General features: G+C 37.4%; 1 protein-coding gene across 3 annotated transcripts in view; it reads left to right on the top strand.

Moving 5' to 3' along the window:
* The window catches only part of LOC114354382 (elongation of very long chain fatty acids protein 7), a 72196-nt gene that overhangs the window by 28135 nt on the left and 24069 nt on the right, over positions 1-19992 (top strand). For 2 of the 3 annotated variants that reach the window (XM_028306747.1, XM_028306746.1), the window contains exon 3: positions 10623-10813. In XM_028306747.1, coding sequence (XP_028162548.1) covers positions 10623-10813 — 191 coding nt within the window. Of the gene's footprint in view, positions 1-10622; positions 10814-15007; positions 15196-19992 lie in introns of those variants that run through there. The other variant, XM_028306748.1, reaches the window with a different exon arrangement.

Below are 19992 nucleotides of genomic sequence, written 5' to 3'. Positions count from 1 at the left end.
TATTCATGAAATCTATTCGTAAGATACCAGTACTCGTACAATGCCATTCATGAAAATCCATATTTTACGTGAAATACAGTGCGCTCCAAAATAGGACATAAAAACTAAACGAAAATCGGTTCATGCGTTTGGGAGCTACGATACCACCGACAGACACGTTTAAATTATATAACACCCCCCTCTTTTTGCGTCGGCGATTAAAATTTTATTGGAGATCAAGTAAAAATTGTGGCATCTGAAGCTGATAAGCATTTGAAGTAAAACATGAAATTGAGACACCTTATTATTAAAATTGTCAAGTTTTGCAAAGCAATTCACAATATTTTAGTCAGCTGGCTTCACGGCTTCACAGATTCGACAACAACGTAATATTTTGCCTCTTCCGACTGGGTCAAGGCACTATCGGAGGCAAGTGCTCATTGATCGAAGACAATGGCGGTAACTACCACGTGGGGTGCGCACGCGATGCCGTGGCTAGACTTGGATGGGTGGGCAGCTTAACTGTCCACATTTAGATTGAAGATAAAATGACACTGTTCTAGTTTTCATTGATGATAATAATAATCTATTGTGGTTTGAGATATCCGGTTTGCAAGCCTTATTTAAAACTAAATAAAGAGCCATTTGTAACCAAAAATTAAATATGAATTTGACAGCTACAAGACTGAAGGTTTCACCTATCGGAGTACGAGTACAATTCAATTGTACCTTAAAATCTGCAGTGAGTAGTGTTGTGTCTACACACAACACTACTGTGATATGAAATAATTTTAATACCCAGAATAATCGATGTAATTTTCCTATTACTTTCATGAAGACACTAGTCACTGATATTGCATATTGTATCAATCTCAACTTCTGCAAACGTTACCTCTGACGAAACCAATTGGCGCAAATAGTAGTTTTTTCTAAAATAAATATAGAATTTCTTCTTTACGTTGATTCAGTATTTTTATTACATAATCTGACCTACCCATCTACGTCAAAGTATCTGAAATAAAGGCGTATCATTGAAAAAAGTATTTAATTCAACATTCCTCACAGACTACCAAAACCTCCATACTCTTCTCTTCACTCACAGTCACATCCAACTTGCTTCACACTCACCAAATAATATAGAAAGTATTTATCAGCCGAGCGTTTAGGCTTGCCACTTTCACATTTTCGGCACAGGCCGCTTATTAAAACCCACTGGTTGTAATTTTGAAAAACATTAACATAATAAATGCGTAAGAATGTGCGCGAAATCAGACGAATTTTGAATTCGAAACGCACTAAATTACACTGATTACATATTAGTCGAAATTGGGCAGCAGTGGTTTGTAATGACAGTCGTTATCAATTGTGTTTTATGACCAATATGCACTGCTTATAACTTTAAATTATAGACAACATTTTATTACTGTGAATATTTATACTTATTATATTTAAACTTACGAGCAAAAATATGGAATCACCCCCTTGTGTTTTGTTCCGAGCGATTTTAAGAACTAAATGACTATGTATGTATTTGTGGTATCAGTTTAAAGTTAATAATATTACCTTTAATATGGTACCATTTTTAATTGTCTCTATACAAATAAAAATGGTACCATTCTATAGTCATTTAGTTTTTGCAGTTTTTGTAATCGCTCGAAACAAATAGGGTGATTCCATATTTTTGCGAGTGTCAGTATATGTTACGGTAAAATAATGTGATAAATTGAAAATTATTCTTAATTACCGGTCATTATTAATAATCCCCCACCGCACCATAACCTATTTTGACACTTATATCCAAAAATATATAGGCGAAGTAATTTATGCAAAAAACAATCCAAACTTGATATCAAAATGTGTAGTTGTAAACAATCGCTGTAACTACACAAGCCCGTGTTCTTTTTTATGGCATTTGTTAGTAATAAGGTTACATTATTAAGTAATCATCGATAAATGATTAATTTCTTACTTTTAGGTAGGTTATTAACAATAATGATCGGTAATTATGAATAATTTTCAATTAATCACTATTGCCGTAACAATAAACTAATGTTTATTAATCTCTAATTTTATTATGACGAAATGGCAAAGAATTATAACACCTATAGGCACAATGTACACCTATGAACATAAGACTGCTCGTTTTTATAACAGATAAGTACTCAAATTATTACATAGCAGAGAACTTTAATAGAGACAACTTTAAATGTACAATAGTATCCCTAAGGCCCTTTTCACATGTTCCGGTTGCCGGCTAACCGGCGCCGGGTACCCGGTGGTGAAGTGTATGGGTATGCCGGATTAATTTATTTATTTATTTATTTATTATTAGGCATACACAACAAGTAACAATCACAAATAATATATAAAGAAAGTAACTTATGCTTAGATGTAGATCATCACTCAAATAACGTGTACACACAGCATGGTTAAAATATTGCGTAAACAGTATTATATTATTGTCTTAATTAACAGTATTAAATATAGTAAGTTAGTTTTAAAACAAATTAGTAACAATTACGCCGGAATATGTGAAAGCTACGTACCATGCCCATACACTTCACCACCGGATACCCGGCGCCGATTAGCCGGAACCGGGACGTGTGAAAAGGGCCTAACAGTTTCATTTTGAAAATTAAATATTTATAAGGTCTATATACTGTTATTTTTGTAATTTTCATTCGTACACGAAAAATATGAATACATTTTCAATATATCAATGCGTGCGCGCACGATACTAAAAGCGCGTTGATGTCTTTTGTACATAAGGCTGAAAATTAATTGTTTTCTCGTTTATAGCTTTTAAAAAAGCTTATAACTTTGTAAATAAATAAGACTAAGTACATTACTTACTACCTTTATGATGTCGTTGGAATTCATAATAAATATTTAGAAACGGCTATGATCGTAGCGTAGCGTGAGAAAGTCATATTTTATGCCTTGACTGGTGTCAGCGAGTAAAATGACAGCTGACAGAGTTTTAGCCTTAAAAACAGAAGCAAACAAAGCCATTAAAGTTTACGCTAACTTAGTGTGGCCTTAACATAAGAGTTGCTCAATATCTTAATGACAGAGTAACCTTGAGACATTTTTGATAAAGGTCACTTTTGAACGAAACTACGTACGCGACTTTCACTAGTTTCGTTATCAATCTTCATTAAATACAATAAATTGTATGTTCCCTTCGTGTAACACAGTTTGGTTGTAACGAGCTACAGCTGAGCTTTTTGGTTTGAGTCCGGGTAGGGCAATTGTTAGTGTGATATAACTGGACTAAATATTCATTTCACTTTTAATTACGGTGTATGTTTATGCATTAAATATTTTTTTATTCAAAAGTATTTATATTTGATACGAGTAGAGACGATGGCCGTTGGGGCAGGAAAGTTCTCGAGTGGCGACCACGGGCTGGAAGACGTAGCGTGGGCAGGCCTCCTACTAGGTGGACCGACGATCTGGTAAAGGTCGCGGGAAGAGCCTGGATGCGGGCAGCGCAGGACCGTTCATTGTGGAAAACCTTGGGGGAGGCCTTTGTCCAGCAGTGGACGTCATTTGGTTGAAACGAACGAACGAACGAACGTTTTATATCCACCCCTACCTTGATAATAAAGCGAACAAGCTCTGCTGTGCTCGTATTTCCCTTTTTATAGTTGGTAAAGTGAAGCTCTGCTACATTTTTGGTCAATGCTTATGTATATTCGAAGTTTCTTTTTGCTCAAAAACTAAGGCGCACACTTTTAATGTTTTTATTGCGTGTAATTTCAAAAAGCGGTAATCAGAGTTTCAGTTCATAATTATTTACCTTCCCAAAAGTACGTAATAGATGAAATTTATAACCACTATGTATAAAATAACATTAACGTAATAAATTATATAGATACTAAAAACAATGAATCGTGGAACAAAGTAGCGTCTATGTGTGAAAAAGACTATCTACTATATAAAAATAAGTCGGGTTTTCCTCCCTGACGCTATAACTCGTGCCGTGTGGGTNAATTTCTTTTTTACGTTGATTCAGTATTTTTATTACATAATCTGACCTACCCATCTACGTCAAAGTATCTGAAATAAAGGCGTATCATTGAAAAAAGTATTTAATTCAACATTCCTCACAGACTACCAAAACCTCCATACTCTTCTCTTCACTCACAGTCACATCCAACTTGCTTCACACTCACCAAATAATATAGAAAGTATTTATCAGCCGAGCGTTTAGACTTGCTACTTTCACATTTTCGGCAGTCCGCTTATTAAAACCCACTGGTTGTAGTTTTGAAAAACATTAACATAATAAATGCGTAAGAACGTGCGCGAAATCAGACGAATTTTGAATTCGAAGCGCACTAAATTACAATGATTAGATATAAGTCGAAATTGGGCAGCAGTGGTTTGTAATGACAGTCGTTATCAATTGAGTCTTATGACCAATGTGCACTGCTTATAACTTTAAATTATAGACAACTTTTTATTACTGTGAAAAATGTTACGTGTGATAAATCTATACTAATGTATACTAATATTATAAATGCGAAAGTAACTCTGTCTGTCTGTCTGTCTGTCTCGCTTTCACGCTTAAACCACTGAACCTATTTTGATGAAATTTGGTATGGAGATAGTTTGAGTCCTGAAAAAGGACAAAGGATAGTTTTTATCCCGGTTTTTGAAACAGGGACGCGCGCGATAAAGTTTTTCTGTGACAGACAAATTCCACGCGGGTGAAGCCGCGGGTGGAAAGCTAGTTGAAAATAAATCATAATTACCTGTTATTATTAATAATCCCCCACCGCACCATAACCTATTTTAACACTTTTATCCAAAAATAATTAAACGAAGTAATTTATGCAAAAAACAATCCAAACTTGATATCAAAATGTGTACCTAGTTGTAAACAATCGCTGTAACTACACAAGCCCGTGTTCTCTTTTATGGCATTTGTTAGTTCTAAGGTTACATTATTATGTAATCATCGATAAATGATTAATTTCTTACTTTAAGGTAGGTTATTAACAACAATGATCGGTAATTATGAATAATTTTCAATTAATCACTATTGCCGTAACAATAAACTAATGTTGAATAATCTCTAATTATATTATGACTTAATAGCAAAGAATATAACACATACAGGCACAATGCACATCTATGAACATAAGACTGCTCGTTTTTATAACAGATAAGTACTCAAATTATTACATAGCAGAGAACTTTAATAGAGACTACTTTAAATGTACAATAGTATCCCTAACAGTTTCATTTTGAAAATTAAATATTTATAAGGTCTATTCTACGGTAATTTTTGTAATTTTCATTCGTTCACGAAAATATGAATACATTTCAATATTTCAATGCGTGTGCGCACGATACCAAAGTGCGTTGATGTCTTTTGTACATACGATTGAAAATTAGTTATTTTCTCATTTAAAGCCTTTAAAAAAACCTTATAACTTTGTAATACACTTAAGCTTATTTATTTACATAAGAAATATAGTATCGTTTAAACATTGTTACCGTTCCTCGTTTCTTATAAGGGAATTCATCTTCATCATCATTAACTCAGCCATAGGACGCCCACTGTTGAACATAGGCCTCCCCCAATGACTTCCATGTTGCCCGGTTGGTAGCGGCCTGCGTCAAAGCGCCTTCCTGCTTTATGATGTCGTCGGAATTCATAATCTAAATATATTAACTCAAAGGTGACTGACTGACTGACATAGTGATCAATCAACGCACAGCCCAAACCACTAGACGGATCGGGCTGAAATTTGGCATGCAGGTAGATGTTATGACGTAGGCATCCGCTAAGAAAGGATTTTACGAAACTCCACCCCTAAGGGGGTAAAACGGGATCCACGCGTACGAAGTCACGGGCGGCCGCTAGTTAATAATTATGTTTAAAAACGGCTATGATCGTAGCGTAGCGTGAGAAAGTCATATTTTATGCCTTGACTGGTGTCAGCGAGTAAAATGACAGCTGACAGAGTTTCAGCCTTAAAAACAGAAGCAAACAAAGCCATTAAGGTTTACGCTAACTTAGTGTGGCCTTAACATAAGAGTTGCTCAATATCTTAATGACCGAGTAACCTTGAGATATTTTTGATAAAGGTCAGTTATGAACGAAACTTCGTACGCGACTTTCACTAGTTTCGTTATCAATCTTCATTAAATACAATAAATTGTATGTTCCCTTCGTGAAACACAATTTGGTGGTAACGAGCTACAGCTGAGCTTTTTGGTTTGAGTCCGGGTGGGGCAATTGTTAGTGTGATATAACTGGACTAAATATTCATTTCACTTTTAATTACGGTAAGCCTATGTTTGTGTATTAAATATTTTTTTATTCAAAAGTTCGTTACTCTGCTATGCTCGTATTTCCCTTTTTATAGTTGGTTACTCTGCTATGCTCGTATTTCCCTTTTTATAGTTAAAAAACTTATGTTTTTGAGCAAAAATAAACTTAATTAATTAATATAATTTAAAAAAGCGGTAATCAGAGTTTGAGTAAAATTATTTTATTTCCCAACAAAAGTACGCTCTTTCTGTCATTGATTACATTTATACCTTAAATGAAATTTATAACCACTATGTATAAAAGAACATTAACGTAATAAATTATAGATACTAAAAATAATGAATCATGGAACAAAGTAGCGTCTATGTGTGAAAAAGACTATGATTAATAATGTTTGCATTGTTTGTGAGTGTGAAACATAATAAATAAACTACTGGATTCAAATGGCCAACTTTCCAACGAAGCCTATAATTAAAGCTCAGAATACACATTCTTGGAGAACTTTATGGATTTATGGAGAACTTTTACGGATATTTTTAAACATCATGTATTTTATTAATATTTAGTAGTAAGATATTTTTGTTGCTTTTTTATGTATTTTTTTTTAAATCTAAACCCAGCTTAATTTAACTATGACAAACGTCAAGTCTTTCAAATTCCATACAAAAACACCGGTCAAAGTTATAGTTAAGGTGATGCAACTCAGTCTAAGTTTCTAAAATATTATTGAAAAAAAAACATACATACAGCGGAAAATATAACCTGCTCCTTTTTTGAAGTCGGTTAAAAACAACGGACACCAGAAAGCGTCACTAACGAAAATACTATTCGATGATTTGTAAAACTATTTTGTATTTCTAACTATTAATAGGTACAAGTTTCGTTTATGTAAATCGCATCATGTTTCATTTACTGACCTAACGTAACATATCGATAAATAATACATATTTAAGATTCACTACATTGTACATTCATTAGCAAAAAATATATTTGATATTTGATGACAACGCTCTTTATGAATGATGATATATCGAGGGTTTTTCATACATTTCGTTGTGGATGGAAAAATATTTTTGAGTATGTTATTTAATTTTATTAAAATAGGTACATTGACCCCTCGTAGTAAGCTAACTTGTGTTAAGAGTGGGTTCCCTTCAATAGTCTAGCGGGGTTCGAACCCGCTTTCTTCGGATCTTACTGGGCACTGACATCTTTGGGCTATTGTTTTTTTTTTATCCACAACGAGGAAGCTCTTGACCTGTATCTCACCTGATGGTAAGTGACGATCAGGCCGAAGGTGGAAGCGAGCTTCACCAGGAATCCTCAACCACGGAGGAACTATCTTACCTCTAACTGCCGGAACACAACAATGCTGTTAACATCGTAGTTATGGCGACAGACTTAGGTAAGATGGTGGTAGCTAGCCAGGCGGACTTAGAACAAACCCTACCACCAACAGTAAAATTTGCCCCCACTGTTAATCGAACCCGGGACCTCTGCGTCTGAAGCAGGTGGTCTTACCACTAGACCAAAGAGGCGGTTAAATCGTATCGTCGTCTCGAAAACTCTACCCACGCGATCTTTCTTCAACATATCGATAAGAACAGAAAATGTGTATATTCCCAAGACATAAATTCGCAAAACACCCATTGGCGAAAGCTTTTAAAAGAAACTTTTAATCCAATCAAGAAAAAAATTGCACAAATTTCTAATTCGACTTTAAGTGAGAATGAGTCATTATACCTTACAAACTCGTATTATAAATCTACATTCTCCTATATTATCACCAGCCGCGATAGCTATATGAATGCCATGCTACGAGTACTATGTTAGGTATTATAAGTACAAATTGTTGTTCGCGCTATTGAGACAGGTATAATAATTATGGGGTATACTTGTCCCAGAATGGGTGAATCAAACTGATAGGGGAGGTAGCTCTACTAATGTACGGTCGACAGCACGTCAACGTAAACACTGCGGTATCTTACGTAGTTGCGATAGGGGCGAGTTTGCAACGAAAATGTATAGCTTGATGTGCTGTCGACTGTACTACCCCTAAAATTATATTAAAAAAAATAAAGCGCATAAGGAAACAAAATTTTTTTTTTAAATTTGAAAATAAATTAGCTTGCCTAAGTATCTGGCTATAATTGCTGCGTTTGGAGTTTAATCTTGCTAATATTAATTGAATGATCAAACGAACTTACCAAGTGAAGTTCGATCTAAATTATCCTGTTTTCGCCGAAGAGATTTATTTNTTCTGTGGTCTTAGTTTCTAAAATTATATTGAAAAAAAAAACCATACATACAGCCGAAAATATAACCTCCTCCTTTTTTGAAGTCGGTTAAAAACAACGGACACCAGAAAGCGTCACTAACGAAAATACTTTTCGATGATTTGTAAAACTATTTTGTATTTCTAACTATTAATAGGTACAAGTTTCGTTTATGTAAATCGTATCATGTTTCATTTACTGACCTAACATAACATATCAATAAATAATACATATTTAAGATTCTCTACATTGTACATTCATTAGCTAAAAACATATTTGATATTTGATGACAACGCTTTTTAAGAATGATATATCGAGAGTTATTTTTACATTTCGTTGTGGATGGAAAAATATTTTTGAGTATGTTATTTAATTTTATTAAAATAGGCACATTGACCTCTCGTAGTAAGCTAACTTGTGTTAAGAGTGGGTTTCCCTCAGTAGTCTAGCGGGGTTCGAACCCGCTTTCTTCGGATCTTACTGGACACCGATACCGTTGGGCTATTAACCACCTCTGTGGTCTAGTGGTAAGACCACCTGCTTCAGACGCAGAGGTCCCGGGTTCGATTCCCAGTGGCTGCAGATTTTTCTGTTCGGTTTGGTTGGTGGTAGGGCTTGTTCTAAGTCCGCCTGGCTAGCTACCACCACCTTCAGTCTTGTCGCCATAACAACAATGTTAACAGCATTGTTGTGTTCCGGCAGTTAGAGGTAAGATAGCCAGTTCCTCTGTGGTTGAGAATTCCGGGTGAAGCTCGCTTCCACCTTCGGCCTGATCATCTCTTAGAGATACAAGCCTACCCACGCGATCTTTCTTTAACATACGAGTATCGATAAGAACAGAAAAATGTGCATATTCCCAGGACATAAATTTGCAAAACAGCCATTGGCGCAGCTTTCAAAAGAAACTTTGAATCCGATCAAGAAAAAATTTGCACAAATTTCTAATTTCGATCGACTTTAAGTGAGAATGAGTCATTATACCTTACAAACTCGTATTATAAATCTACATTCTCCTATATTATCACCAGCCGGGTTCGCTAGATATGTATGCTATGCTATTCGGACAGGCATAATACAATGGTGCCCATGTTAGTATGGTATGTGCTAGGATAGGTATAAATTATTGCTGTCAATGCTACTAGGATAGGTATAATAATTATGGGTGTATGATGGAGCATCATCGTCGTGAAGTTACTTAGTCTCCACTACTCAAGTACTCGTGCACGACCCACTCCAATTTACCATAGGCTAGCCCAGGCTGACCAAACAGGCAGAGGCTTGGTGTTCCTATATTTCCTCTAATAGTCACCTTTTACAATACCCTTAGGAAGAGTAGGGAAATATACTTATTCTATTATGCAGGAACAACGACAGCACGTCAATTTAAAAACTGCAAGATCTTTCATTGTATTAATTGCTATTTTGCAAGACAAATATTTAAGTCTGATTTTTCAATCGACGAATTTTAACTAAAGAATAAGTTCGACACAAGTTCCAGTATGGGAAAAAATATTCAGTTAAATTTATCCGATTAATATGATTCAGTTAAAATTTATCCGACTGTTGAAAAATCAGCCCTTAGTATGTGTGTTAGCCTAGGCGCAGACCACCGACTTTTAGTCGTCAGATAGTTGAGCCCGATTTTAATTCGAATGAAGAATCGGCCGATATCAAATCGGTGTAATGTGCACACTTCTACTTAAATCATAATTAATCAGTATTAACAGCCCGACCCAACTATCGGCCAACTAAAATTTGGTGATCTGCGCCTAGGCTTAACGATTGACGATATCTTTACTAATATTATAAAGCTAAAGAGTTTATTTGTTTGTTTGTTTGTTTACTTGAACGCGCTAATCTCCGGAACTACTGATCCGATTTGAAAAATTCTTTTAGTGTTAGATAGACCATTTATCGAGAAAGGCTATAGGCTATACAACATCACGCTACAATCAACAGGAGCAGAGCAGCAATGAAAAATGTTGCGAAAGCGGGTTTTCCCGCGTACGAAGTCGCGGGCACAGCTAGTGAATTAATAAAATGTGTATCCATTTCTCACCAGTAGTTGTTATTTCCAGACCCCCGAGTGCAAGGATGGTTCCTGTTCGACACGCCGCTGCCCACCCTGGCGATGGTGGTGGTCTACCTTGCCTTCGTGATGGTGGCCGGCCCCCTCTACATGGAGACCAGGAAACCCTTCCAGATCAAGAACACGTTGGTAGCGTACAACGCCTTCCAAGTGTTGCTCTCGTCTTACATGTTTTATGAGGTGAGATATCTGGGGGCACGGCAGTGCCCCCACCAAGTCGAGCAAAAAAGCGGCACGGCCGTACCATCCTTTTCTCGAAGCAATTCAGGCCATTTTCGACCGCCTGTAACTTCGTTGTGGATAAAACTAGAAGGCTGAATTTTCATTAGCTATGCAGGCATTGTAAAAACACGGTATATTTAAAATTTCATTCAATTTGAACCAGTAGTTTAAGAATTATAACGGGTCAAAGTTACTTAATTTTGTCACTCACTGACTCACTGACTGACTCACCGATCATCAAAACTCTAAGGCACTTCTAGCAGACCTAGAAGCTTCAAATTTGGAATATAAGTAGTGTTTGGTGTATGAATCAAGGAAAAACTAAAATATTTGGGGGCACGGTAGTGCAACCGCCAAGTCGAGTAAAATTTTTCAATTTCGGTCCAGTTTTCTAGATACATAACTGCTGTCTACAAAATACAAAAAGAAATGAGATCCCATCAAAAACAATACTTGTCAAAAAAACCAAGTCTCGCAACTCAGTTGTTCTACGGTAAAAAGTTGTGAGATCCATGTAATACCAAGTCCAGGCCAGGAAATCTTTAACGTTTTACATAAATATATTGACTTGGCCATCGCATGAAAACACGTGTAAATTAAATTATTTAGTGCGATGGCCAAGTCAATAATTTATGTAAAACGTTAAAGATTTCCTGGCCTGGACTTGGTATTACATGGATCTCACAACTTTTTACCGTAGAACAACTGAGTTGCGAGACTTGGTTTTTTTGACAAGTATTGTTTTTGATGGGATTCGTATGATCGTTATAATCTAAATTATACAGGGTGGAATTTTGTAATGCCACCTGGAGGGAAAGTACTACTAATACTAGTTCTAATTCTTTTCAAAATAAAAGAATGTTTTCTTTGAGTAAAATTTTCTATCTACAGTATTAGGAGTACTTTCCCTCCAGGTGGCATTACAAAATTCCACCCTGTATAACTCAAAGGTGACTGACTGACTGACTGACATAGTGATCTATCAACGCACAGCCCAAACCACTGGATGGATCGGGCTGTTTGGCATGCAGGTAGATGTTATGACGTAGGCATCCGTTGGAAGGATTTTACGAAACTCCACCCCTAAGGGGGTAAAACGGGGTCCACGCGTAGTCGCGGGTGGCCGCTAATCTATCTATACTAATATTATAAATGCGAAAGTAACTCTGTCTGTCTGTGTCGCTTTCACGCCTGAACCACAGAACCGATTTTGATGAAATTTGGCATAAATATAGCTTGAGTCCCGGGAAAGGACATAGGATAGTTTTCATCCCGGTTTTTGAAATAGGGGGAAGCACGCGATAAAGTTTTTCTATCACAGATAAAATTTCACGCGAGTGAAGCTGCGGGCGGAAAGCTAGTATCACATAATTAATTGTTAATCTTTGTTCAATGTACTTTATTTTTAAGCCATGATTTGCAATCTGTTGTTGTACCTTAATAAACAAATAAATAATTTATTCCACATTTATTGTTATTGCACTTTCAATCCATGTTTTTGATTTCAAATCGGAAATACGTTTCAGGGGGACTTTTAGTCGTACGTATAACATGACGTGATTCAGTCGGACTCAATCAGTCAAACTTGGATTGTAACTTCTGTTTTTACAAATCTCATGATAGTAAGTTGAAAGTTTGACAGAATTTATTTAATTACTAGCGGCCGCCCGCGACTTCGTACGCGTGGATCCCGTTTTACCCCCTTCATCTACCTTACGTGGTTTAGATTTTTTCATACAAATGTTTTTTCCCGCTAACTACGTTCCCGTGTGAATTTTGCAATATCCTGTTGTACTAAGCTTTAAGTTTACTAAGGAACCTGCATACCAAATTTCAAGCGTCTAACTTAAGTGGTTTAGATTTTTCATACTAAAGGATTTTCCGCTAATTCCCGTTCCTGTGGGAATTCCTAAGTATACTATAACCTGCCCAGGAGTAACAAGAATAATTGTACCAAGTTTCGTTAAAATCCGTCGAGTAGTTTTTGTTTCTATAAGGAACATACAGACAGACAGACAGACAGACAGACAGACAGACAAAAATTTTTCTGATTGCATCGATCACTAATCACCCCCTGATAGTTATTTTGAAAATATATTTCATGTACAGAATTGACCTCTCTACAGATTTATTATAAGTATAGATTTGGATTGCTTTCACTAATCCCCATTTATAATCTTAATTTCATGAATTACACAGCACTTTATCATTCCTAAGAGTCTCATAAAACTAGCACCAGCTCCATAGCCATACACTATTGCATTCAAACTCGTTATTTGGCAACAATCTAAGATTATTCGCCGATGTCAAGGCGCCTCATTAACCAATTAATAAAGCCAGACCCCGTGACGTTTCTTAGCTAATTCAACCTTTATAATGTATGCAATAAGGTGGAAAACTTTCATAGCTGTAGAGTTTTTCTATGTATATTTCTTGACAGGATAAGTCCAGTTAGTATCAAGCAATGCCATGTACTTTTGAAAATGACGGCACATCTAGCTTGACGCCATAATTAATAGCGTTGTAATATAGGTGTTACTTTGCAATAAATAATCTGATGTGGTGTTGGCTGAATACAAATTTCCTTAAAATATCAAAGGTAGCATTAAATACAGGGTGTGCTTTTGTAAAACAACGCCCATCTCAGGGTTGGTAGTATACACGACACTGATGCCAAAAAAATATTAAAAAATATATATATTTTAAATTTTCATGGAAAAATTCATAAAATCAGAAAAATGGTATTATTACGCGGGAGGGTTATCGGTCAGACCCCCGCTCTCCCGGGTTGGCAGCCGCATGTGCTCGGTGGTGTAGCGGGGTAAGCGGGGGTGGTGCGGGCGGTAACAAGCACCGTCTCGAAAGTTTTAGGAGACATTTTAACAAGGTTTTTCTAACACTGGTGCTCTCACCCGCAACTGGCTCCCAAACTTGGAGAGCATCAACCAACTCTTCGCTCAGGCGGAGNGGATAATTGTACATGATCGTTTTATTTATCAGTAAACAAACTTTTGAAAATAATGACTAGATTTCGAGTTTAGTTAGTTTAGTGCACTTTATTTTAAAAAAAAATCCGAACCTAAATTTTTTTTCGTATTTTTTTTAGGATAGTACATTAGTAGAGCTACCTCCCCTAGCAGTTTGATTCACCCATTCTGGGATACCCTGTATGATGATGAGCATCATTTTCGTGAAGTTACTTAAGTCTCCACTACTCAAGTACTCCTGCACGACCCTCTCCAATTTACCAGAAGCTAGCCCAGGCTGACCAAACAGGCAGAGGCTTGGTGTTCCTATATTTGTTTCTATATTTCCTCTAATAGTCACCTTTTACAATACCCTTGGGATGATTAGGGTAGGGAAAATACCTATTCTATTATGCTGGAACAACGACAGCACGTCAATCTAAAAACTGCAAGATCTTATCATTGTATTAATTGCTATTTTGCAAGACAAATATTTAAGGCTGGTTTTTCAATCGACGAATAAAATTTAACTGAAGAATAAGTTTGACACCTATTTCAGTATGGGAAAAAATATGAATGACTAGCTTTCCGCCCGCGGCTTCGCCCGCGTAATTTTGTCTATCACAGAAAAACAATACCGCGCGCGTATTTTCTCACCGTTTAGACCTACCCTGGACTACGACAAACATTTTAAAACCAAAATCAGCTCAATCGGCCCAGCCGTTCTCGAGTTTTAATCAGACTAACGAACATCAATTCATTTTTATTTATATTGATTCAGTTAAAATTTATATCCGACGGTTGAAAAATCAGTCCTTAGTATGATGTGTTAGCCTAGGTACAGGTACTGATAGTTGGGCCCGATTTTAATTTGTATAAAGAATCGGCCGATATCAAATCGGGGTAATTTTATAATATCTTCATACATCTTAATCAGTATTAACAGCCAGACCCAACTATCAGCCAATTAAGGCTGAGTTGCACCACCTAACTTTGACACCGTAACTTTGAGGATAATCGGTGTTTTTTTAATGAAGTTTGACAGATTTTTGACGTTTGTCAAAGTTAAATTAAGATGGTGCAACCCAGCCTAAAGGTCGGTGATCTGCGCCCAGGCTTAACGATTGACGATATGAACAAATAAAATGTGTATTCATTTCTCACCAGTAGTTGTTATTTCCAGACCCCCGAGTGCAAGGATGGTTCCTGTTCGACACGCCGCTGCCCACCCTGGCGATGGTGGTGGTCTACCTTGCCTTCGTGATGGTGGCCGGCCCCCTCTACATGGAGACCAGGAAACCTTTCCAGATTAAGAACACGTTGGTAGCGTACAACGCCTTCCAAGTGTTGCTGTCGTCTTACATGTTTTATGAGGTGAGATATTCGTAAGATCGTTATAATCTAAATTATACAGGGTGGAATTTTGTAATGCCACCTGGAGGGAAAGTACTCCTAATACTGGTTCTAATTCTTTTCAAAATAAAGGAATGTTTTATTTGAGTAAAATTTTCTATCGACAGTATTAGGAGTACTTTCCCTCCAGGTGGCATTACAAAATTCCACCCTGTATAACTCAAAGGTAACTGACTGACTGACATAGTGATCTATCAACGCACAGCCCAAACCACTGGACGGATCGGGCTGAAATTTGGCATGCAGGTAGATGTTATGACGTAGGCATCCGTAAAGAAAGGATTTTACGAAAGTCCACCCCTTAGCGGGTAAAACGGGATCCACGCGTAAGAAGTCGCGGGCGGCCGCTAGTCTACTCGTATCTATACTTTAATATTATAAATGCGAAAGTAACTCTGTCTGTCTGTGTCGCTTTCACGCCTAAACCACTGAACCGATTTTGATGTTTGGCATAAATATAATTTGTGTCCCGGGAAGGATAATTTTTATCCCGGTTTTTGAAATAGGGCGTCCCTATTAAGTTACGATTAAGTTTTTCTATCACAGATAAAATTTCACGCGGGTGAAGCCGCGGGCGGAAAGCACATTCACTCCAGTCTTTGCACTTTCAATCCAAGTTTTTGATTTCAAATTGACACACAAATCGTAAATACGCTTCAGGGCGACTTTTAGGTATAAACATGAGGTGATTCGGTCGGACTCAATAAATTGGTCAAACTTTATGTTGTTACAAATCTCATGATAGTAAGTTGAAAGTTTGACAGAATTTATTTAATTATTGCATCAAATCGTTACGATAAGCGTGAATCCATCTAGACGACATTTAAGATTCTTATCTTAATATTTAATTTTGAAGATGCCGCAATTCGGCTCTGTGTAAAATAAATTGTAAAAGACTTTATCAGAACTTTACATACTTTCAATATATATTTTTATTACCGATTCGGATTGCTTTCACTATTCCCCATTTATAATCCTAATTTCATGCATTACAGCACTTTAGCATTCCTAAGTTTCTCAAAACACTAGCACTAGCTCCATAGCCATACACTATTGCATTCAACAAACTCGTTATTTGGCAACAATCTAAGATTATTCGCCGATGTCAAGGCGCCTCATTAAACAATTAATAAAGCCAGACCCCGTGACGTTTCTTAGCTAATTCAACCTTTATAATGTATGCAATAAGGTGGAAAACTTTCATAGCTGTAGAGTTTTTGTATGCATATTTAGTGACAGGATAAGTCTAGTTAGTATAAAGCAATGCCGTCATGTACTTTTAAGAATGACGGTACATCTAGCTTAACACTACGAGTATAAGTAGTTGTGTTAGAGTCAAAACTCATAATCGGTTAAAACCTCTTTTGACTAGAGGTGGGCGCCGATATACAATTGGCCGGCGGCGGCGCGCCGACTTTTTGACCTCGGCGGCGGCGGCGTCGGCGGCGTGACCTTGTAAAAATCTGCTTTTTTAGTATCTGTCGTCAAGACTAATCAGGTGATTTGCAGTTGGTTGGGGTTTGAGCCACTAGAGCAGTGATTTTTCCTAGTAAATTAGCTCTCTTGATCATACATAGTACTTTGATATTTGGATAGCGGGTTTGGCTGAGATCAGGTTCTCGTGTATTTCCTAAAGGCGAGCATACCAATGTGCCGATAAAAGTACCCTTAACATGTATTTTTGAGCTATGTGGAGGCACATAGTTAATGTTGGATTAGCTAACTGTCGCGATGTCGGTGGAATATTATATTCAGTTTTTATCTATATTTATGGTCTTTCCATGTTATCCTACGGTCCAGGATTTTAATGCAGGTTGATAGCAGCAATGGTTCGAGGTCTAGATTGGCCGGAGGATAAGTTTCACGTCTTAAATGATAATATGGCGAGACTTCGGGGCTTAATTACATGCACCACTTGGTCAGCCAAGCAGCGGACTTTGCAACAGTCTAGTCACTTTAAGATCACAGTTACATTTGAGGAAGGCCGCAGCTTTCTGGTGTCTGGGATACTTTACTAGTAGATGTTATAGAGTATCGCACCAAGTACAGAGTCCTGGGGTACTCTCTGCAGCTCTGCAGCTAAAAAGAGAAGATTTTGTCACCGAGTTTGATTTAAAACTGTCTGTCACTGAGATAAGAATCCATTAGCAGGTAGTAGAAGTGTGCTATAAGTTACTTTTTAATTTCATAGAGTAGTCCTTTATGATAAACCCAGCTGAAGCCGCAGCGAAAGCAGACGTACAGGGTTCTTTCTTTTCCAAACATTGTACTGATTATGGTTGGGTATACTATATTACTTGGGTCATACTTAGGCAAGGGAATAAACGAGCAAGAATGATCCTTTTCCATAATTTTAACAATACAAATGTCAGATTAATTGAGCGATAAGAGAATTCGTAAGGCGACTTGCCAGCCTTATGGATAATTTCCAAAGTTAAGAGACTTGCGAGGTTCTCACTCAGTGTGATCATTGTCAAGACCATGGACTTCATGGTGATCAGATCAAATGCAAGTGCTTTACGAGGGTCCATTTTTGCTATTTCTTTAGTTTAGCCATCTCTCTTAGCGTTAGTTCTTTCGTTTCAGCCGAAAGACGTCCTGCGCCACTCGCATCCAGGCACTTCCTGCGACCTTCCCCAAATCGTCGGTCCACCTAGTGGGAGGCCTGCCCACGCTACGTCTTCCAGCCCGTGGTCTGGTCTAATCTAGTATGTAAAATCATTAAACTTCTAATGCTCGTAACTCAGTTCAGACTGAGTTTAGAGGTATACATGTCGCGGGAAGAGCCTGGATGCGGGCAACGCAGGACCGTGCATTGTGGAAAACCTTGGAGGAGGCCTTTGTCCAGCAGTGGACGTCATTTGGCTGAAACGAACGTACGAACGAACGAACATACTAGATTTGTTTTTTGCGCGCAAGTTTTGTTGTTTGTTTTGTTTTGCGCAATAAAAAAATAGCGCAATATAGGACTGAGTAGGATCAAAATGCGCATCTTAGTTCGAGCCCTCACTGGACACTGCAGCTTAAACAAGCACTTGTCCACTATGGGACTGTCCGAATCAAGAACGCGCAGGATGTGCCAAGAGGCAGATGAAACGCCACTACACATTCTCACAGCTGCGGACCTTTGATGCGCAAGCGGAGCTTACACCTGGGCAAACACATCCTAAGCCCGCAAGATGTAAAACATATCGCCCCCCAAAAGATACTGCAATTCCTTATGGATGCAGGACTCGGAGACGAATTGTAAGGAAAATAGCGGCGATCACAATAGATCGGTACCGGTCGTAGTGATACTAGGACTTTATTGAACTAGAATAGCCGCTCAACTCAATTAAAAAATAGTTCTTCTGTGTTCGAAACACAAATTAGTACAGTATAGGAGAGGAATAAATTGCAAATAGTTGGTACAGTATCAGTATCGGCGCGCCGACAGCTGGTCGTCGGTGGCGGCTGCGTGAAAAAATTCGCGGCGGCGGCGGCGCGCCGGCGTGGCGCCCACCTCTACTTTTGACTGCAAAAATCAGTCAAAAATAGTTTTGTCTGATGTCCTTGGTCAATATCATCACCAAACGCGTTTAAGTCACAATCACTTCACACATACACTTTGTATGAATTTTGACTGATTGGTAAAATTTTAAATCAGGCGAAATCGCCTTTAACTGATTTTTTGCACTCAAAAGTGATTTTGATTAACGCCCTTGGTCGCATCAGAGTATCAGTTAAAACCACTTTTGGCTGATTTTTGCAGTCAAAAGTGGTTTTGACCGATTATGAGTTTTGACTGTAACAGTTGTAATTCATGGTAGGTGCTACTTTGCATTAAATAATCGGATGTGCTGTTGGCTGAATACTTTTCATAAAATATCAAACATAGCATTAAATATACATTGGTAATCATTTGCTTTCAACTTTCAGGACTGTTAAATTTGAAATATATTGAGTAAATAGAGATAAATAGAGACCGAAGGTACTTACAGTATTTTTCCAATGACAAACAGTCGGAAATGTAAACAAACCAATTCACCTTTCATTCCGTAATCATTTCACTTTCTTCCGAATATCATTCACTTATCGTACTTACATTAAATCGGTTTCCAATTAACACTAGTTAACATAGAAATTTTGGATAGGCATTAATTAATGTCAATTTAAACTAGTTTTAAGCGCACGTTACTTTTTATTAATTAGAGTGTAAGGCTGAGTTGCACCACCTAAGTTTGATCGTAACTATAACGAAAACCGGTGCTTTTTGTATGGAGTTTGACAGATTTTTGACGTTTGTTAAAGTTAAAGTAAGATGTTGCAACTCAGCCTAAGAGTTCAAGTTCTTGATGAGACAATTGTATAAGAGATTGATACGTTTTATTTCTTAAACTAGCGGCCGCCCGCGACTTCATACGGGTGGATCCCGTTTTACCCCCTTAAGGGTGGAGTTTCTTAAAATCCTTTCTTAGCGGATGCCTACGTCATAACATCTACTCGCATGCCAAATTTCAGCCCGATCCGTCCAGTGGTTTGGGCTGTGCGTTGATAGATCACTATGTCAGTCAGTCAGTCAGTCACCTTTGAGTTATTATATTTAGATTTACAGTACTTATCGCTTGATGTACTGAATTAGAGGCTATGCATTATTTGTCAATATTATGTACTAGCCTAATAACTTCTAAACTACGAGTATATTGAGCTATTCAATAACAAAAAGATATATGATTACCTATGTGCATTCACCGGAGAATAACTTATTTTGGAAACTAC

This window comes from Ostrinia furnacalis, unplaced genomic scaffold (assembly GCF_004193835.3).
Source record: "Ostrinia furnacalis isolate ACB-3 unplaced genomic scaffold, ASM419383v2 OfSCF2047, whole genome shotgun sequence".
NCBI lineage: Eukaryota > Metazoa > Arthropoda > Insecta > Lepidoptera > Crambidae > Ostrinia > Ostrinia furnacalis.
This window is presented reverse-complemented; position numbering and strand designations above follow the sequence as displayed.